The sequence below is a fragment of the Scyliorhinus canicula genome, chromosome 9, assembly GCF_902713615.1.
Source record: "Scyliorhinus canicula chromosome 9, sScyCan1.1, whole genome shotgun sequence".
In the NCBI taxonomy this organism is placed as follows: domain Eukaryota; kingdom Metazoa; phylum Chordata; class Chondrichthyes; order Carcharhiniformes; family Scyliorhinidae; genus Scyliorhinus; species Scyliorhinus canicula.
In genome coordinates, this window is record NC_052154.1 from 143,676,978 (window position 1) to 143,698,053 (window position 21,076).

General features: G+C 46.6%; 1 protein-coding gene across 1 annotated transcript in view; it reads right to left on the bottom strand.

Moving 5' to 3' along the window:
* LOC119970942 overlaps positions 1–21,076 on the bottom strand; it is an 89,033-nt gene that overhangs the window by 60,362 nt on the left and 7,595 nt on the right. Inside the window, exons 2-3 of the mRNA XM_038806053.1 lie at positions 9,583–9,699; positions 469–593 (exon numbers count right to left, since the gene is read on the bottom strand). Coding sequence (XP_038661981.1) covers positions 469–593; positions 9,583–9,699 — 242 coding nt within the window. The remainder of the gene's footprint in view (positions 1–468; positions 594–9,582; positions 9,700–21,076) is intronic.

Below are 21,076 nucleotides of genomic sequence, written 5' to 3' on the forward strand. Positions count from 1 at the left end.
ATGAGTAATCCACAGGCCTAGGCTAATCCTCTGGGGACACAGATTCAAATCTCAGCTTCGCAATTGGTGGTATTGAAATTCAAATATTGGCTAGTCTCAGTAATCATGGCCATAAAGCGATCATCGATTGTTGTAAAGACCCATCTGCCATCCTTACCCGGTCTGGCCTACATGTGACTTCAGATCCACATTTTGCTCAAGTACGATTGTGTTGGAAGTTGTGGAGTGGGACTTATTCACACAAACTGGCCTGCAAACCACTTAGTTCAAGGGTCAATTAGGGATGGGCAACAAATGCTGGCCTTCCCAGCAACTCCCACATAGTGTGAAAGAATAATAAAAAGCAGAGTCATAGATGGATTATAGGTGGTTAACATTTTTACATTGGCTGAGAGTCTACATCAGTTGAATGATGGTGCTGGATGAAGGAGAATGGTCATTACAATCATATTAGTAATAAAAAATTACCTTTTCTTTGTGCTTTTGGAGTATGACTGGTTTGTGCTTCTGGTATGTCAGGACACCGTGATAATCCACCAGTAAGAATAGGCAGCTGAATGATGAGCAGAAGTAGATGGAACATGACTGTATTTCTGCTAACAGAAGGAACAGTATTAACACAAAAACCTGATTTTAAATAAACAATTCCAGAGCTACATTTCACTACCCCATTATTCTCAGGATAATACTAGCCAGATTTAAAAAAATAAAACTCCACAGGGACACAAGTAGATCATGGGGGGGACTCCGTAGGTATAATAGTGGGGAGAGTGAAAGCGGATTTGGTAAGGTGGGATGGTCTTCCTCTGTCGCTAGCAGGTCGGGTACAGGCAATTAAGATGAATGTGTTGCTGCGGTTTTTGTTCATCTTTCAGTGCCTGCCTATCTTTTCGCCAAAGGCGTTTTTAAGGAAATAGAAAATATAATTACCTTGTTTATTTGGGGGGGGGGGGGGGGGGGGGGGCGCATTGGCTAGGATTAGGAAGGTGCTGTTGCAGAGAGGATGTCATTAGGGAGGTTGGGTCTCCCAATTTTATTGTATTGTTACTGGGCGACGAATGATGAGAAGGTGAGGATCTGGGTTAGGGGAGGGGGCGAAGAGAGAGAGAGAGAGAGAGAGAGAGAGAGAGAGAGAGAGAGAGAGAGAGAGAGAGAGAGAGAGGAGAGAGAGAGAGAGAAGCGAGAGAGAGAGAGAAGAGAGAGAGAGAGAAGCGAGAGAGAGAGAAGAGAGAGAGGGAGAGAGAGGAGAGAGAGAGGGAGAGAGAGAGAGAGAGAGAGACAGCATGGAGGAGAGTCTATGCAGGGGGTCGGGGTTGAGGGCGTTGGTAACAGCGTCGCCCTCGAAGGCCCCGGGGAAATATTCGGGGAGTCCGGTGGTGATTGTGACATTGATGATCTGGAGGCAGTTGCATCGGCAGTTTCGGCTGTGGCCGGAGTCAAGGGAAATGCCGATTTGGCGGAATCATAGATTTGAGCCAGAGAAGTGGGACTTGTTGAAAGGACTTGTTTCTGGGGGGCCGATTTGCGAGGCTGGAGGAGCTAGGGGAGAAATATGGGTTGAGGCAGTGCGAGATGTTTAGATATATGCAGGTCCGAGATTTCACTAGGAAGGAGATACAGAGCTTTCCGGTGGCACCGGCCCTCACACTTTTGGAAGAGGTACTGACCACATGGGAAATGGAGAAAGGAGTGGTGCCGGCGATTTATGGGGTGATTCTGGGGAAGATAAGGTATCGCCGGAGGGGATTAAGATGGAGTGGGAGGAAGAGTTGGAGGAGGGTATGGAGGATGGGTTGTGGTGTGAGGTGCTCCGGAGGGCGAATGCCTCAACTTTGTGCACGAGGTTTGGGGTGATACAGTTGAAGGTGGTGTATAGGGTGCACCTCACATGGACGAGCCAACTCTTTGTGAAGGGGTGGAGGATGTTTGTGAACGCTTGGGGGCGGGGGGGCGGCGCAAATCATGTTCACGTGTTTTGGTCCCGTCCAAAACTGGAGAGGTATTGGAGGGAGGTCTTCAGGGTAATCTCGAAGATGGTGCACATGAGATTAGAACCAGGTCCCCTAGAAGCCATATTCGGGGTGGTGGATCAGCCGGGGCTGGAAATAGGTGTGGAGGCAGATGTCTTCGCATTCGCCTCGCTGATCGCCCAAAGGTCAATCCTGTAGGGATGGAGGTCAGCTTCTCCGTCCCATGCCTCGACGCGGCAGGGTGGCCTGCTGGAATTCCTGACACTCGAGAAAGTGAAGTTCAAGTTGAGGGGAAGGGTGGAAGGGCTCTACAACTCATGGCCTTAGTTTAGCATGCATTTTTAAGAATTGGATGACATAGAACATTAGGGAGGGGGGGTTGGAATGTATAAATTATTGGTGATTATGTATCTCTTATGTTCTTATTGTTTTTAAGGTAAAGATAGATAGTTTTTTGAAGAATAAAGGGATTAAGGGTTATGGTGTTCGGGCCGGAAAGTGGAGCTGAGTCCACAAAAGATCAGCCATGATCTAATTGAATGGCGGAGCAGGCTCGAGGGGCCAGATGGCCTACTCCTGCTCCTAGTTCTTATGTTCTTATGTATGGGTTGATGGTGGATTTCTGATTCTTTTTCTTGGGTGTTTTGTATTTAAAATGTTGGGGGCTGTTTGGGGGTGGGTGGGATAAAGGGATTATTGGCCAGGGGATTGTCATTTTATTTGCTATTGTTGATTATTTGTTGGTGGGCATGAATTTGCTGAAAATGTGAAAAAGGAGAATAAAAATATTTTTTAAAAAGGAACTTAAGTAGGTCATTCAGTCCCTCCGCCACCAACCAATTAGATTCTGATCACGGTTAAAAGGATTTGATCATGTATATACAGAGAACATGAATGATGAAAAGGAATCATGAATGAAACAACTTAATCTTAAAAAAAAACATTTGAGTGAAATCAGACACGCGCACATGCACACCCAGTGGAAATCTGCTATTCACTCCATTAAGAGGTAGTGAAAGCTAGATTAAGTGATACTTTCAAGACTGAGATTGATATTTTTTTTGTAAGTGAAGATAGAATCATAGAATCCCTACAGTGAAGAAAAAAACCATTCAGCTCATTGGGTCTGCACCTTCGAATGTGCACTCTACCCATGTCCAGCCTGCCCTATCCTCATAACCCCGTAACCTAATCTGCACATCTCTGGACACTAAGGGTCAATTTAGCAGCCCCAATCCACCTAACCTACACATCTTTGGACTGTGGGAGGAAACCGGAACACGCAGAGGATATCCATACAGATACAAGGAGAATGTACAAATTCCACACAGACAGTGGCCAAAGGCCGGAATTGAACCTGGGTCCCTAGCGTTGTGAGGCAGCAGTGCTAACCACTCTGCCACCGTGCCTCTCCGGCAAGATATTAAGAAATAGTGAGCTAAGGCAGGTAAATGGAGTTCAGATACAGATTACATGAGTAATGTCACTGGAATGCACCAATTAGACATATATATATATATATATATATATATATATATATATATATATATATATATAGTCACGAATATATTGGTGTGCAGAGTGGGAACGTTTCTAATAAAATATTTTGCCATTTTTTTAATATAAAATATTGTGAAGCAGATCTAGAAACAGGTATAGATTTTTTTAATGGAAAGCTCAGGTTAAATTTTAGAGCTCAAATTATTTTAAAACTCTTCTGTGACAGTATATGGAGTGTGTGCTTGCCAGACACGTCAACATATTAAAGACAACTTGTACAACTCAATTTACAAAATCGATTAGAAACCTGTTCCCGACAACCTTTCATCTCACCAATTCCCTCACCTAGAACGTTCCCTCAAGATGTACCCAATTGACCAGGCCATTTGTGAAGAGAGATAGTATTATATTTAATATGTTGGGGGGTTATGGTGTTATTCTGTGAGGCAGGCGTGTAAGTGTGTGTGAATATAATTTAATTAAGATAGGGACCTAAGTCTACAAGGTTTAGGACAACAAAGGAATGTATATGTTGAAGGCATACATTTGAAGCAAGAGTGGCAAGTTAATTTTCCACAAGTAAATATGCAGGGAGTAGAAATTTGCATTCGGACATAAGTGAGAGTTTGGATTTTTAAGCTGTAAAATTTCAACAGTGCATAAAAGGGTTTGCAACATGGAAAAGATCATAAATAATATATATTGTTTTAATTTAAAGTACCCAATTTTTTTTTTTGTCAATTAAGGAGCAATTTAGCGGGGCCAATTCATCTACCCGGCACATCTTTAGGTAGAATTTGGAGAGAATGTGAAAATTCTACACAGACAGTGACCGGGGGCTGGGATCGAACCCCAGTCCTTGGCGCCATGAGACAGCAGTTCTAACCACTACACCACCGCACTACCCTGATCATAAAAAAATATGGTACGGTTATTAAATTTTATTTGACCCAAAAGTGGGGTTAATAGGGAGAACATGAAAGATCTATATATCCTGGGAAGGTTAAGTTTCAAATAGGTGCCAAGGACAATGGAAAAAGAAAGAGAAAAGAGATACTGAAGGACAGATGTTGAGAGCTGCATTTGGGGAGTGGCCATATGAGACCACCTGGGGTTGGCAGTGAGAGACAGATCTGCGAACAACAACCATGTGTTGGAAGAGATTAAGTTTTAAATCTGCCACTCAGTTAAGCAAACAAAGTTGGGAGGCCGCAAAAAAGCAGTCTTAAGTGTCAGAGGTTTTGAAGTTCCACAGTAGAGTAGAAGTAAGGAGTGTGGCCTGCCTTTGGGGATATATTACAGGGTTTTTATAATTAAACACCTATAACGGATTGGTGCCTAGAAGGGTGAGCCTGACCAAGTAGGAAGTCTTGGGGGAGGGGGGGAACGCTTTGTTTGACTGATTTTAACTATGCAAGTGTAGTCTTGTGTAAGTTTTCTTTTGTTAATGTTGGGGTTGCACGGTAGCACAGTGGTTAGCACTGTTGCTTCACTGCGCAGATCCCGGGTTCAATTCCCACTTGGGTCACTGTATGTGCAGAGTCTGCACGTTCTCCCTGTGTCTGCGTGGGTTTCCTCCGCGTGCTCCGGTTTCCTCCCACCAGTCCCGAAAGACGTGCTGTTAGGTGATTTGGATATACTGAATTCTCCCTCAGTGCACCTGAATAGTGTTAATGTAAGCCTACTTGTGACAGTAGAAAAGATTTATTTAAAAATTCAAAAATGTTACTGGAATTTGTAGCTTCAGAATTCAGTAAACGTATCTCCTCATGGTCAGAAAACCAAAATAAAGAGTTGTGATAAGTGGGTCAAGTTTCCCTTTGGGATTTGGTTTGCACAGCAGTTACTATCAGCCGGATCATAACATATCTGACATCTCCCTACTATCCAGAAACCATTCAATGGGACATTTTAGTAAATTAAAGACATTATAATCATAGAATAATATAGCACAGATGGAGACCATTCAGTCCATTGTGTATGTGTCAACTCTTTGAAAGTGATCCAGTTGGCTCCACTTCCCTGCTCTCTCTGTATAGCCCTACATTTTTCCCTTTTATTTTTTAAAATAAATTTAGAGTACCCAATTAGTTTTTCCCAATTAAGGGGCAATTTAGCATTGCCAATCCACCTAACCACATCTTTGGGTTGTGGGGGTGAAACCCACGCAGAACAGGGAGAATTTGCAAACTCCACACGGACAGTGACCTGGGGCCGGGATCGAACGCGGGTCCTCAGCGCAGTGGGCAGCAGTGCTAACCACTGCACCACCATGCTAACCACTGCACCACCGTTCCGCCCAGATTGCTCCCTTTTAAGTGTATTTCCAATTCCCTGACTCAAACTTGAAGCTTTTTTTTAACCCATTTATAGTTTTAAACTGTGAAAACAATGGATAAATGTTGTGATAAAGTAAATGGTTCTGATGTTGCAAGAACGTATAACTATACCCAACTACACTAGCTCACAGCAGAGTTTTTAATAAAAAGCAGCTCCTGACACGGACTCTGAAAGCTCCCTGATACAGTGGTTACACTGTTCTGGAGACAATACTAACTTATTATTTAATTTGAACCACTTTGTGTTGTTTTTGCAACTCCCTTCCAGTTCCAGTAATTCAACATATCCAGATGTTACTCAATTCAGTACTGTATTCATGCACAAGGGTATTCTCTTTGATAGCCTGGTCAACATTTATCCCTTAAACAGCACCTAAAAACAAATGCCTTGAACATGTATCTGTTTACAGGAGCTTTATGTGTATTGCTGTATTCTATCAATGACTACATTTCAAAAAGTACTAAATGTAATTATTTTTCAACCCTACCATGCAATGACCTCCAGACTAAGTGCTATTGTACCCACAACCACTACCATCTAGAAGGACAAGGGCAACAGATACACGGGAACATGACCACCTGAAGTTCCCCTCTAAGAGCCACTCACAGAGAAACATAGAAGATACGAGTAGGTCATTCAGCCTGCTCTGCCATTCAATGTGATCATGGCTGATCCTCTATCTTTAAAAAAAAATATGTTTATTCTCCTCCTTTCTCACATTTTCTCCCGAATTTACACCCACCAACAATAAACAATAATCAGCAACAAATATGTCAATCCCCAGAACAATAACAACAATCCCATCCTCCCACCAACCCTCAAACATCAGCCCGCATGTTTACATAAACAAATGACAAAAAGGAATCAGGGATTACCCATAGTCACCCTTAATACACACAGCCCCTCTCCCCCCCCCCCCCCCACCTTCCCACCCATGCCCCCCAACTAATGTTTGATATTATCCAGTTCTTGAAAGTGCATAATGAATAATGCCCATGACTTGTAGAACCCCTCCATCCTTCCCCTCAGTTCAAACTTAACCTTCTCAAGAGTCAAGTATTCCAACAGATCCCCCCGCCATGCCAGGGCACAAGGTGGAGAGGCTGCTCACCATCCCAGCAGGATCCCCCTTCGGGCGATCAACAAGGCGAAGGCTATGATATCTGCCTCCGCACCCATTTCCAACTCTGACTGATCCGACACCCCGAATATGGCCTCCCGGGGACCCGGGTCCAGTTTCACGTGCACCACCTTGGAAATTACCCTAAAAACCTCCTTCCAGTACTCCTCTAGCTTTGGACAGGACCAAAACATATGAATGTGATTAGCAGTCTTTCCCCATACCCTTGACACTTTTAGTACCCAGAAAAAGATTTATTTCTTAAATACATCCAGTGATTTGGTCTCCACAGCCTTATGTGATAGAGAATTCCACAGGTTCACCACCCTTTGAGTAAAGACATTTCTCCTCATCTTGGTCCTAAATGGCCTAACCCATATCCTGAGACTGTGACCCCTTGTTCTAAACTCCCAGCCAAGGATAAATATCATTTCTGCATCCAATCTGTCCAGACCTGTCAGTAGTTTATGAATTTCAATGAAATCCCCACTCATTCCTCTATGTGAATACAGGCCAATTGATCCAATCTCTCTTCTTACGAGAATCTCAGAAACCAGTCTATTGAACCTTTGCTGCATTTCCTCTGGGGAAAGTTTATATTTTCTTCAATATGGAGACCAAAACTGCACACAATACTCAAAATGTGGCCTCACCAAGGCTCCGTACAGGTACAGAGACATCCTTCTTCCTGTACTCCAGTCCTCTTGCAATGTAAGCCAACATACCATTTCGCTTCCTAACTGCTTGCTGCACCTGCATCTTTATTTTCAGTGACTAGTGTACAAGGACACCTCTGTACATCGACATTTATCATAAAACTCTGCCATTCTGGGATCCTACTAAAGTGGATAACTTCATACTTATCCATGTTATACTGCATCTACCATGTATTTGTCCACTCACAACTTGTCTAAATCACCTTGAAGCCTCTTTACTTCCTCCTCACCACTCACAATTCCATCTAGTTTGGTGCCATGTGCAAACTTGGAAATATTACATTTCATTCCCTCATCCGAATCATTGATATATATTGTGAATAGCTGGGGACCCATACACTGATCCCTGTGGTATCTAATTAGTCACCGCATTCCACACAAAAAAGATCCATTTATTCTTTACTTTCTGTTTCCCGCCTGTTAACCAATTCTCAATCTATAACCAACATATTACCCTCAATCCCATGCACTTTAATTTTGAATACTAACCTCTCATGTGAGATGCTATCAAAAGCTTTCTGAAATCCAAATACACCATATCCACTGGTCGGCCTCATCTATTCTACTAGTTACGTTCTCAAAAAAAAATCCCAGTAGGTTTGCCAAACATGATTTCCCTTTCATAAACCCATGTTGACTTCTTTTTTTTTAAATTGTCCTGTTATCACATCCTTTATAATAGACTAGTATTTTACCTCTTACTGATGTTAGGCTAACCGATCTGTAATTCCCTGTTTTCACCCTCTCTCCTTTTTTAACTAGTGGGGTTACATTTATCACTCTCCAATCTACAGGAACTGTTCCAGACACTACAGAATTTTGGAAGATAACAACCAATGTATCCACAAATTTCACAGCTACTTCATGTAGTACCCGGAGCTGTAGATTAATCAGGCCTTGGGTATTTATCACTTTCATCCTGACTTGGAAAAGTATCACTGTTCCTTCACTATTATGGAGTCAAAATCCTGGAAATCCCTCCCTAAGAGCAGTGGATGTACTTACACCATAGCAACTGCAGCAGTTCAAGAAAGCAGCTCAACCATCTTCTCAAGGGCAATTAGGGATACGTAATGCTGGTTACATTCCATGAATACATTTTTAAAATAAATTCAGTTAAGGGTCCTCATTATTTTCATATTGTGATGATGAGGGGTGCAGGGTTGAGAATGTACCTGCTGCCATTTAGCATTACAAAGGGAATCTCCAGGACAAACCTCTGCCGATAATGTTGTGGATAGGGATCAAAAAGAAGCAGAGTTATTCTTCGAAATTCCACTAACGCTCACACTGTATGAACAGGTTGTGTGTGAATACTGTAACTGGAAGTGAAAACATAGTCTGAACTGGAGTCAGACAGCGGAACAAACAAATTTGTGACTCGCAGAAGAGAAAAGTCTAATCGCACTTGGACGTGATTTCGGGCCTTAAGAGACGATTTAACATAATTTTAACATTCAAGTGAAATCGCTTTACGTCAGATGCCAAGTTCCGAACTGCAAATGCATTCCCAAATTCCCATCCGCAGTTTTACTAAATAATCCCTACCTTGTACCTCACTTAGGCTCTCAACACTTTCTAAACATGCCAGCTTTCTCTTTCACTACATTTACACGGCGTTGTTAAGGAAGCCAATCAAATTACAGCCTAGATGTACGCCATGGCCCTGTACATGACATGGCTGAGGTGAGTGAAGGGCCACTTCGTCGAAAAAGGTCCCACTAATTTTCGAACCTCTTTGAAGTGTTTATTTGCACCACTTGGGCATAAAACAAACCAGTTGTAATTTTTTTTAAATTGAGCTGAAGGGCGGTTGCTAGACCGCTTCCGGAATTCCCCCTACTCTTTGTTCCCTTGAATGAGGAGTTAGTAAATGCGACACACACGTCTGGGTTGGGTACCGCTCCTCCCACCGGTGCAAATCTTCCGCACTCACCTGACCAATTAACCCCCAGGGTGAGGAGAGACAGACGGAGAGGATGCTCGAGCGCTGACAGCAACTGGTTAATTAGTCTGTCGTCCCTGTTTTTGCAGCTGGGCGGACTCCGGTTTCATTGGATGGCGGAACCAACGGGTTCGCACAGCCTTCAAAATGAGCGCGATGCAAACGCTGGCACTGGGCGGGGGAGGCTTCGGACACAACAATTGAGCCACCGACCAGTGAGCGGGCTCGCAGCACGAGTGACCGCTGCTCGGTATCACGCGTTCGGTCCTCGCGCTTTCCCTTTGTTTTAATTCCGTCTGGGTCGGATACAATGTATCGAGCGGCGATTGGTTTCTTCTTCGGATACACTGTAGCGATCCACTGCGCATGTGCGGGAGTGGGGCTTCATAAGTAACCATGGAACGCTTTTGGAGAGAAGCGGATGTCCTTGTAGCGTCCACAGTGGGAAAATATAACTGTTTGGGGAAAGCTGCCATCATCACCTTCCTCCTTAAATTCCAGCCTTAACCCCTCGTGTCCCTGCAAGCGACCGTCCCACCTTCAACCGCCCTCTTTCCTCTCCAAGGTTCTGAAACGTGTGTTTTGCACCCTAAATCCGTGCCATCGGTGCTACAGAAGTGCAAGTTGTTGTGACTGGAAGCTGCAGGAAATAGGTGCGCGCCCCCTTATGTTCCATTATCCTGGATGAGAATTATTTGAGAAAGATTGATAGGTTCTTTAACATATGATGTGGAAACGTTAAACTAAATTAACGTGTATCTCACTTACATTATGAAGACCAGTGTTGGAGGTCTAAGTTATGAGGAAGGAATAGATCCACGTTAACTTCTCAGCTTTGAACCCATATATCTGAAAGGTGAGCGTACAAAGTTAGATTGATCTGTCATGCGCTCCTTCTTGGGGATCATCATGTCATACCTGTAGGTGGTCTTGGGATAGGATTTTTAATTCTAAAACTGCGTGCGCTTGCAGCTGCACTTTGTGTTGTGGTGGAAATCTCATCTCTGAGTTAGAATACTGTGGATTAATTTCCCTCCAGAGACTTAGAAAGGGGCAGGCATAATAGATCTTGTGTAACTGTTAAAAGGAGTACAGTAAGAAGTCTTACAACACCAGGTTAAAGTCCAACAGGTTTGTTTCAAACACGAGCTTTCGGATCCCAGTCCAACGCCGGCATCTCCACATCATGTTAAAAGGAGGGCAGTCAGTGCTTCAGAGGCTAGTCTCAAGAATGCATGCTGAGATGAATATTAACTACTGACGGAGAACTGTCAACTTGATGAAAGATGCTCTTTAGTTTGCCCGAAACATGCTGGTCTTCTGATGCAAAGAGATGGTGACAATAAAGCATTGCATATAGGCATATTCTAATATTTGTGGCCATGTGCTGAGGGATGAGCTGCTAAAGCTTGAGGGAGCTGCCACAAAGATTCAATGGGGAAAGGTCACTGTATAATGCCCTCAAAATATAATACATTGAGGGGCTGGAACCTGTGTGAAAATCTCTCTGGCCATATGCACCAGGGAACATTTGACATGAAATGTACACTGTAAACATAATTTTTAACGGCAAGTGTATTGAAGTACCTCGTACTGTTTAGAAATAAATTGATCTGCATTGCACTTTACATAATGTCAAATTTGGATTGGATTGGATTTGTTTATTGTCACGTGCATCGAGGTATAGTGAAAAGTATTGCTTTGCGTAGAGTCCAGTCAGATCATTCCATACATGGCAAAAAAATATAGGGCTATAAATACGCAATGTAAATACATAGACATCAGGTGAAGCATACAGGAATGCAGAACTACTCAGTAGAGAAGATGTGTGCAGAGACCGATCAATCCATAAGAGGATCATTTCAGAGTCTGGTAACAGTGGGGCAGAAGTTGTTTTGAATCTGTTAGTGCGTGTTCTCAGACTTTTGTATCTCCTGCCTGATGGAAGAAGTTGGGAGAGTGGATCAGCTGAGTGGAAGGGGTCTTTGATTACACCATGCACTTTCCCAAGGCATTGGGGGGTGTGGACAGAGTCAATGGATGAGAGGCGGGTTCGCGTGATGGATGGCTGTGTTCATGACTCTCTGTAGTTTCTTTCGGTCTTGGGCCGAGAGGTTGCCATACCAGGCTGTGATGCAGCCAGAGAGGATGCTTTCTATGGTGCATTTGTAAAAGTTGGTAAGAGTCAATGTGGATATGCGTAATTTCCTTAGTTTCCTGAGAAAGTATAGGTGCTGTTGTGCTTTCTTGGTTGTAGCATCGACGTGGGTGGACCAGGACAGATTGTTGGTGATGTGCACACTTATTGAACTGAAGGACAGCACGGTAGCATTAAGGGCAGCACGGTAGCATTGTGGATAGCACAATCGCTTCACAGCTCCAGGGTCCCAGGTTCGATTCCGGCTTGGGTCACTGTCTGTGCGGAGTCTGCACATCCTCCCCGTGTGTGCGTGGGTTTCCTCCGGGTGCTCCGGTTTCCTCCCACAGTCCAAAGATGTGCAAGTTAGGTGGATTGGACATGATAAATTGCCCTTAGTGTCCAAAATTGCCCTTAGTGTTGGGTGGGGTTACTGGGTTATGGGGATAGGGTGGAGGTGTTGACCTTGGGTAGGGTGCTCTTTCCAGGAGCCGGTGCAGACTCGATGGGCTGAATGGCCTCCTTCTGCACTGTAAATTCTATGATCTATGATCTATGATATGTAATGCACTTTGACAAATTTTATGGAAAAAGTATATTTTGGGGAAAACATAATGTTCTCCCAAGTTAATACAAATTGCTTAATCAACAATGTGCCAACTGTGACTTCCGGTTGCGGTGATGAGGAGCTAAGCCGCACGTTCGGCAGCTCTCGCTATTAAAGAACTTTCGGGCCTATTCTAGGGCCCCAAACGGCGCTGTTTCAACGATTCCCGGTGGGGGAAGGTGTCTGGAGGAACATTCCCCGAAATTTATGGTGCTTACCCGGAGTGGGGCAAAGGAAAAGGCTGCAGCAGCTCCCCAGGAAAAGCGGGGGAAGGAGGACAAAATGGCGGCCGGCGGAGCATCCGAGGACTGGTGGAAGTGGGCGCAGGAGCAGCAAGCTGCTCTTCTGCGCTGTTTTGCGGAGCTGAAGGTTGAGTTGCTGGACTCCCTGAATGCGACTACCAACAAGCTGCTTGAGACCCAGACAGCCCAGGGGGTGGCCATTCAGGAGTTGCAGCGGCAGGCCGCGGAGCGGGAGGAGGAGGCCGTGGTCCTCGTGGGGAAGGTGGAGTTGCACGAGGCACTTCACAAAAAGTGGCAAGACCGCTTGGAGGAGCTGGACTTTCGCACGAGGCGAAATAATTTGAGGATCCTGGGCCTGGCGGAGGGGCTGGAAGGGTGGGATCTTCCGTCGTATGTGACAACGATGCTGAGATCGTTGATGGGAGCAGGGTCCTTCCATTTGCCCCTGGAGCTTGAGGGAGCCCACAGAGTTCTGGCCAGGAGGCCCAAGACGAATGAACCCCCGCGGGCGGTGCTGGTGCGGTTCCGTCGATTCAGTGACCGGGAGTTTGTGCTGCGCTGGGTCAAGAAAGAGAGGAACAGCAAGTGGGAGAATTCGGTAGTGCGAATCTACCAGGACTGGATTGCGGAGGTGGCTAAGCGGCGGGCCGGGTTTAACCGGACGAAGGCGGTGCTGCATGCCAAGCAGGTCAAATTTGGAATGCTGCAGCCTGCGCGTCTGTGGGTGACATATAAGGACCGGCACCACTACTTCGAGTCCCCGGAGGAGGTGTGGGCCTTTGTCCAGGCGGAGAAGCTGGACTCGAACTAGGGTCTGGGGGCTGCGGGGTCCGGTGCACTACGGCAGTTGCTGTTTTTGCTGTTGCTATTTTGTAATTTTGACATGTGTTTTCTATGCTGGTTTTTTTTGCTCTGTTTCCGGTGGGTCTGTTGGGTATGGTTTTGAGTTATGTGGGGAATGTTGGGGGTTTGTTTTTTTATTTTCTCTTCTGTACTGGGTTGGGGGGATGGGGTGGAGCTGGAATTTGGGGAGCTGCGTCAGAAGGGTGGGGTGGGGCAGTGTGAAAGCGCGAGCTTTCCTCTGGTTTCCCGCGCTGCGGGGCAGGGGGGGTTGGACCTGGCGGTGGGGGCGTGACCTCTACTGGTTTTTTCCCGCGCTGAAGCGGTGCCAAGGAGGTGTGGCAGGAGGGGCGATGACCCCATGTCGGGAGCGGCCGGGTTTTGGCGGGAGTTGCCGGGGTCAGCAGAAGTCAGCTGACTCTCGGAAGTACCATGGAGGGTGCGTCGCGGCTAGGAGGGGTCCTAGCCTGGGGGGGGGGGGGGGGGGGGGGGGGGGGGTGGGGAGGGAACACTGGGTTGCTGTTGGAAGGGCCACGAGAGAGCTGGTGTGGGCCGGGGGGGGGGTAGAGGGGAGGCGGTATCGTCATGGGGGACGGGTCGGGCAGGGTGTGCTGGCCTGGGGCGAGCGGTCGATGAGTTATGGCTAGTTGGCGGGGGAGGGGGGCGGGGTGCCATCTGATCCGGCTGATCACCTGGAACGTGAGGGGGCTGAATGGGCCGGTTAAGCGGGCTAGGGTATTTTCTCATTTGAAGGGGCTGAAGGCGGACGTGGCTATGTTCCAGGAGACCCACTTGAAGGTAACGGACCAGGTTCGTCTGAGGAAGGGGTGGGTGGGGCAGGTTTTCCACTCAGGATTAAACGCGAAGAACCGGGGGGGGGCGATTCTGGTGGGGAAGAGGGTGGCGTTCGAGGCGTCTGAGGTGGTGGTGGACAAGGAGGGCAGATATATTATTGTGAAGGGTAGGCTGCATGGGGAGAAGGTGGTGCTGGTTAATGTGTATGCCCCGAATTGGGATGATGCTGGCTTTATGAGGCGCATGTTGGGCCGCATTCCGGACCTGGAGGCAGGGGGCCTGATCCTGGGGGGAGACTTTAACACGGTGCTAGATCCCCCACTGGACCGGTCCAGTTCAAGGACGGGTAGGAGGCCGGCGGCGGCCAAGGTGCTGAGGGGGTTTATGGACCAGATGGGAGGGGTGGATCCCTGGAGGTTTGTGAGGCCGAGGACGCGGGAGTATTCCTTTTTCTCCCATGTACATAGGGTTTACTCCCGAATAGATTTTTTCATCCTGAGCAGGGGATTGATCCCAAAGGTGCAGGATGCCGAGTATTCGGCCATAGCAATTTCAGACCATGCTCCGCACTGGGTCGATCTGGAGATGGGGGAGGCGCGGGACCAGCGCCCGCTGTGGCGCCTTGATGTGGGGATGCTGGCTGATGAGGAGGTGTGTAGGAGGGTCCGGCGAAGTATTATGGGGTACCTTGAGACGAACGACACAGGGGAGGTCCGGGTGGGGATGGTCTGGGAGGCTCTGAAAGCACTGATCCGGCGGGAGCTGATTTCCATCCGGGCCCATAGGGAGAGGAGGGAGAGGGAGAGACTGGTGGGGGAGCTCCTGGACGTGGCTAGGAAGTACGCGGAGGCCCCGGAGGAGGGGTTGCTGGGGGAACGGCGTAGTTTGCAGGCCAAGTTTGACTTGTTGACCACCAGAAAGGCGGAGACACAGTGGAGGAGGGCGCAAGGCGCGGTATATGAGTATGGGGAGAAGGCGAGCAGGATGTTGGTGCATCAGCTCCGCAGGTGAGATGCGGCTAGGGAAATTGGTGGAGTGACGGATAAGGGTGGGAATGTGGTGCAGAAGGGGGCAGAGGTGAACGGGGTCTTTAGGGACTTTTACAAGGAACTGTGCCGGTCGGAGCCACCGGTGGGGGGGGGGGGGGGGGGGGTATGGAGAGCTTCATGAACAGGCTACGCTTCCCAAAGGTGCAGGAGGAGTTGGTGGAGAGGCTGGGGGCGCCGATAGAGTTGGAGGAGCTAGTCAGGGGGATTGGTCAAATGCAGTCAGGTAAGGCGGCGGGGCCAGATGGGTTCCCGGTGGAATTTTATAAAAAGTATGCGGATCTGGTGGGCCCCCTGTTGGTTCGAGCCTTCAATGAGGCATGGGGGGGGGGGGGGCTTTGCCCCCGACGATGTCACGGGCGCTGATCTCTCTGATCCTGAAGCAGGATAAGGACCCCTTGCAGTGTGGATCATACAGGCCAATCTCGCTCCTCAATGTTGATGCTAAGTTGCTGGCAAAGATCCTGGCCACCAGGATAGAGGACTGTGTGCCAGGGGTGATACACGAGGATCAGACAGGATTTGTCAAGGGAAGACAGCTTAACACGAATGTGCGGAGATTGTTAAATGTCATTATGATGCCGGAGGGGGAGGCGGAGATAGTGGTGGCGCTAGATGCAGAGAAGGCGTTTGATAGAGTTGAGTGGGGGTACCTGTGGGAGGTGCTGGAGCGGTTTGGATTCGGGGAGGGGTTCATCAAATGGGTGAGGTTGCTCTACGAGGCCCCGATGGCGAGTGTAGTTACCAATGGAAGGAGATCAGAGTACTTCAGGCTCTACCGTGGGACCAGGCAGGGGTGCCCCCTGTCCCCCTTGCTTTTTGCACTCGCGATAGAACCTCTGGCTTTGGCGCTGAGGGAGTCGGGGAGGTGGAGGGGCCTGGTGCGGGGTGGGGAAGAACATAGGGTATCGCTGTTTGCGGACGACCTGCTGTTGTATGTGGCGGACCCAGAGGGGGGAATGCCGGGGGTGATGGAGCTGTTGGCTGAGTTTGGGAGCTTCTCGGTCTATAAACCTGGGCAAGAGTGAGGTATTTGTAGTACACCCGGGTGATCAGGAGGAGGGAATTGGGAGGCTCCCGTTTAAGATGGCAGTGAAGAGTTTCAGATACCTGGGGGTGCAGGTGGCCAGGAGTTGGGGGACTCTCCATAAGCTTAATTTTACCAGGCTTGTGGAGCAGATGGAGAAGGAATTCAAAAGGTGGGACATGGTGCCGCTATCGCTGGCGGGTAAAGTGCAGTCCGTCAAAATGACGGTTGTCCCGAGGTTCTTGTTCCTCTTTCAGTGTTTTCCCATCTTCATCCCTAGGGCCTTTTTTAGGAGGGTGACTAGCAGCATCATGAGCTTTGTTTGGGCGCATGGGACCCCGAGGGTGAAGAGGGTCTTCTTGGAGCGGGGTAGAGATGGTGGGGGGCTGGCGTTACCCAATCTCTCGGGGTATTATTGGGCGGCCAATGTGTCAATGGTGCGCAAGTGGGTGATGGAGGGGGAACATGTTCAGGTATCTGCAGGTAAAGGCGTTTGCTAGGCGGCAGGTGGAGGGATTCCCTTTGCTTCCCGCGAGGGGGGTGAGTGACAGGGTGCTTTCGGGGGTCTGGGTCGGGGATGGTGTAGCCACCTAAGATGGACACTGGGCTACAAAATGGAGAACTGCTAAGGCTGCAGGGAAAAACAGTCTTAGCAAGGACAAGCAGTTTGCAGGAGACTAATTAGCATTCTGCACGTACAGAAACCAGTTTTTGGCCAGGTGCAGAGTTTCAGCCAAAGGTGTAAATGGCAACAAGATCTACATAGTAATGAGGTGATCCAGATCCAGACCCCGCACAATAGAAACATTTAAGTATCAATGGATACTTTTGAGTAGACGCCCAGACAGAACGGCACCACAGTAACCAACACAAAGAACCATAGGGACCGCCCCACCCATCGAGGAACGACCCTCAGATTGGGGGGTTTAGAAGATATCGATTGGGAAAGGCCCAATCGATACATGGCAGGTAAAAGGCCCGCTCCACGGGGGCACGGACTTCTAAGACCTATAAAAGTAGACCCCGCACATGGTTCGGTCTGCTTTGGCTCCGGCTCTGACTGCTACTTTTGCTCCGGCTCCGCTTTGCTGATACATCGCATCCTGACTCCAGTTCCATCACCAGCCGTTGAGCAATCAGCCATCGAACTGTAAGTGCCAATACAACGATCGCTACGTGATCCAGACCTTGCTAGATCCTGACAACTTTAAGTACCTGAGAGTTGCAGACCAAGAACGGGACGAAGGCCTTGTCCCCTGACCTTGCCTGTTCCTGTCTAGATAAGTATTTTAGTTGTTTAGTATTAGAAGTAAGTTAGTCTCTTTAGCGTATGCATGTGTATTTATTATATTTGTCATAATAAATATCAATCGTTTGGACTTACTAATCGGTGTACAGATTTATTACTTTGAACCTGACCTTGATATACTTGTGAGGTGTCTAAATACGGCACCTGGCGACTCCTGAGCATAATTACATACACAGAGCCATAGTAGTGTTAAGCACACGGCCTTTAAACGGAGGAGTGTTAATACACTCCAGTAAAACGAGCAACAATGGGAAGATATCTGCTATCTACAAGGTAATGCAGGAGGTGGAGGAGCCATCAGTAGAGGAGCTAAAGGCTAAGTGGGAGGGGGAACTGGGGAAACAGATCGAAGATGGGACATGGGCAGGTGCCCTGGAGAGGGTTAACTCTTCCTCCTCATGTGCGCGGCTTAGCCTCATCCAATTCAAGGTGCTGCACCAGGCCCACATGCGTTGATACGTTCTTGGGGGTGGTACAGTTATTAGGGTGTTTTATTGCTGCTTTTCATTGTTTGTTGTTATATTTTTTGTAAAAAATTTCAATAAAAATTATTTTAAAAAGAAAAAAAAACAATGTGCCAACTGTGGCTCAATTGGTAACACTCTGGCCTCTGAATCACAATGCCATTCCAGGATTTAAGATTGTAAATGAAAGGTGACACTCTAGCTCTGTATTGCTAGAGGACCTTCTGGATGAAATGTTTAAACTGGGGCCTCTTCTGTCTGTTGGGTGGATGTAAAGTACCCCATGACACTATTTTGAAGAAGAGCAGGGGAGTTATCCCCAGTGTCCTGGTCAATATTTACTTTTCAATCAAAACAGATTAACTGGCTAATACAGATTTCTGTTTGTGGGAATTTGCTGTGGACATTGACTGCCCTGTTTCCTACATTATGAAATTCTTTGAGACATCTGATGAACATGAAAAGCGCTACATTAGTGCAAGTATTTTTTTCCTCAACACTTAAATAATAATTGAGATAATTTTGTCCTTCTGTTCCACTTATTAAATTTGCTGTTAACAAAATGGCTGTTGCATTGCCTACGTTACAATGATGACTACAATTCAAATGTATAGTCATTTGGTCATACAGAATTTTATGTTGCTGAAAAAAAGAGACATGCGGACAATGGACGAGATTCCCCACAGCGTGTTTTTTGGCGGAGGGAGGTGGTCTGCCGTTAGCCAGCAGTTGGATCTTCTGGGATTTCCCATTCAATAAGCCCCGCATTGCCGGGAAACCGCGGCAGGATTGCAACATCGATGAGGCCAGCAGATCCCGCCAGTATAAACAGCCGGAACATCTTGCCCTATACTTTTTGTCTTGCATTCATCAGTAAGATTACCAACAGTAAAGGAAAAAATAATTTATATTGCATGAGAATAGAGCGCTGATTGGCTGGCAGTGGACTGATTGGTAGAGGTGTTGCAATGGAGATTGCAGCAGGGAACAGTTAACAGCTAAGCTTTTGTACAAAGCAGGTTGACTCTGGTTGGTTAAGGCACTGCCTTGGGGAATGAACCAGGGATTGGCTCCTCCCAAGCTTTTGGCTGGTTATAAGAAGCACAATGTGTGGAAGTGCTCCTTCTGTCTGCAAAGAACAGGGCCCGGTGAATTACTTTTGTGGCTTCTAACATGTGTAAGTGAGCTATGCTGTGTGCAGGGTTGATAATTATAAATTAGTTTTCAATGTAATTCTTAGCACAATCAGGATTTTTAGCAACTGTTGTCCAATCGCAAATTCACATCTAATGTTGGACACGAGTTTTGCAAGCATGGGGTAGTTGGATATGGTCAGTACTTTGCCTATTGCAAACAGCTGAAGGTATGCACTGTTTGATATGATCTGCCAGTTGTTGGGATGTATGGCATACATTTCTGGCATCACACCAGTACTGAAATTAAGATATCACATTACTTATCTATATGATAAACAGAATATCTTTTTTGCTTGAAAGCAGCGTCCTGTTGACCAGAGAAGGTAGGTTTGCATAGACAGTAGCAGAGAAACCATTGGCAGATTTCCCAAGCAACACATTGAGGAAAGGGAGCTTTTTTGGCTTCTCTATTTCAAAGGTGGATTTGAGCGTAGGATAAAGCCCATTAAGGTGTTTGAGGAGGTTCTTATGTTGAACTGCAAATCCAAATATAGCAAAAGTATCATCTACATATCAAGAATATGCAAGAAGTAGGAGGTTAGGTGTCATTCCATTAATATGTTTTTCTCATGGAAATTGACAAAGATATTTGCGGGAGCTAGACCTAGAGGGGTTCCCATGGCAACACCATGTATTTCGGCATACATGGTATCATTAAAACTGAACTCAACCTCACAAGGTGCTGAGCTCATAAGCTCAAAGAATACAGATTCAGACAATGGCAATGCATCTAGATCACCATGATGCAATCACATGGTTTTCTTGAGTAGTACATTGGTGAATAGGCTGGCAATGTTGAACAAGCAAAGGGACAAGGAATTGCAATCAATACACAAGTCCTGTGTGGTCTTCGCAAAGGTGAAGGATTCCTTCACTATGCATGTGAAAACTCTGATCAGAGTTTATAGCAACTCGCCCAACCATTTGGCCAAATCATTTTGTGCGGAACCAGTCATAGATAAGATAGGACGTAAAGGGGCATCGCTTTTCTTTTTCTTGGGCAGCCCATACAGACATGGATGCAGTGAGCCGTGAGGATGAATCCCCTCATATATACTATCTGGCAGTTCATTAATGTTAGACAGGCCCAACAAGCATTTTTGTAATTTGCTCTTGAGCAGAGGTGTCTGGTCATGCTTAGCAGCAGGTCCAATGGATATGAATATGGATGTGTCATTAAGAATGGCATGCATTTTGTTGATATAAATGCAGTAGCAACATGAATGGTATTGTCTGCAAATAGGATACTGCTGTCAAACCAAAAAGACATTCTGCCTATCACACAAATGAGTAATGGCAATATGAATATCAGTGCTGGTGGGATGTCAAGTAAGATGCCAAGGACATGGTGATCATATCAAACAGCACGTACCTTTGGTTGTTCACACAGGAAAAGTGCTGACTGTAGTCAACCAGCCCATGCTTGCAAAACTCAAGTGTCTAACGTTAGATGTCATTTTGCAACTGAATAACGCTCGCTAAACAATCTTGATTAGCTAAGAATCATACTGAAAACCTATTTAAGATTATGAGTTGGGCTCATAGAGTGACTCACTTATGCATGTTAGAAGCCACATCTATTCACAATACAGAGTTCTGTTCTTTGTAGACAGAAGCAGCATGTCCATGCATTACACCTTTTTCAACTAATAAAGGCTTGGGAGCAGCCATTTCCTGTTTCATTTACCAGGGTAATGCCTTTATCAATTAGAGTTGGCCTGTCCGGTTTAAATTTGAAAAAAAGCTTGGCAGTTAACTATTCCCTGCTACACTCTTTGTGGTAACACCTCTACCAGTCAGAGTTTACCTGCCAACCAAAAGC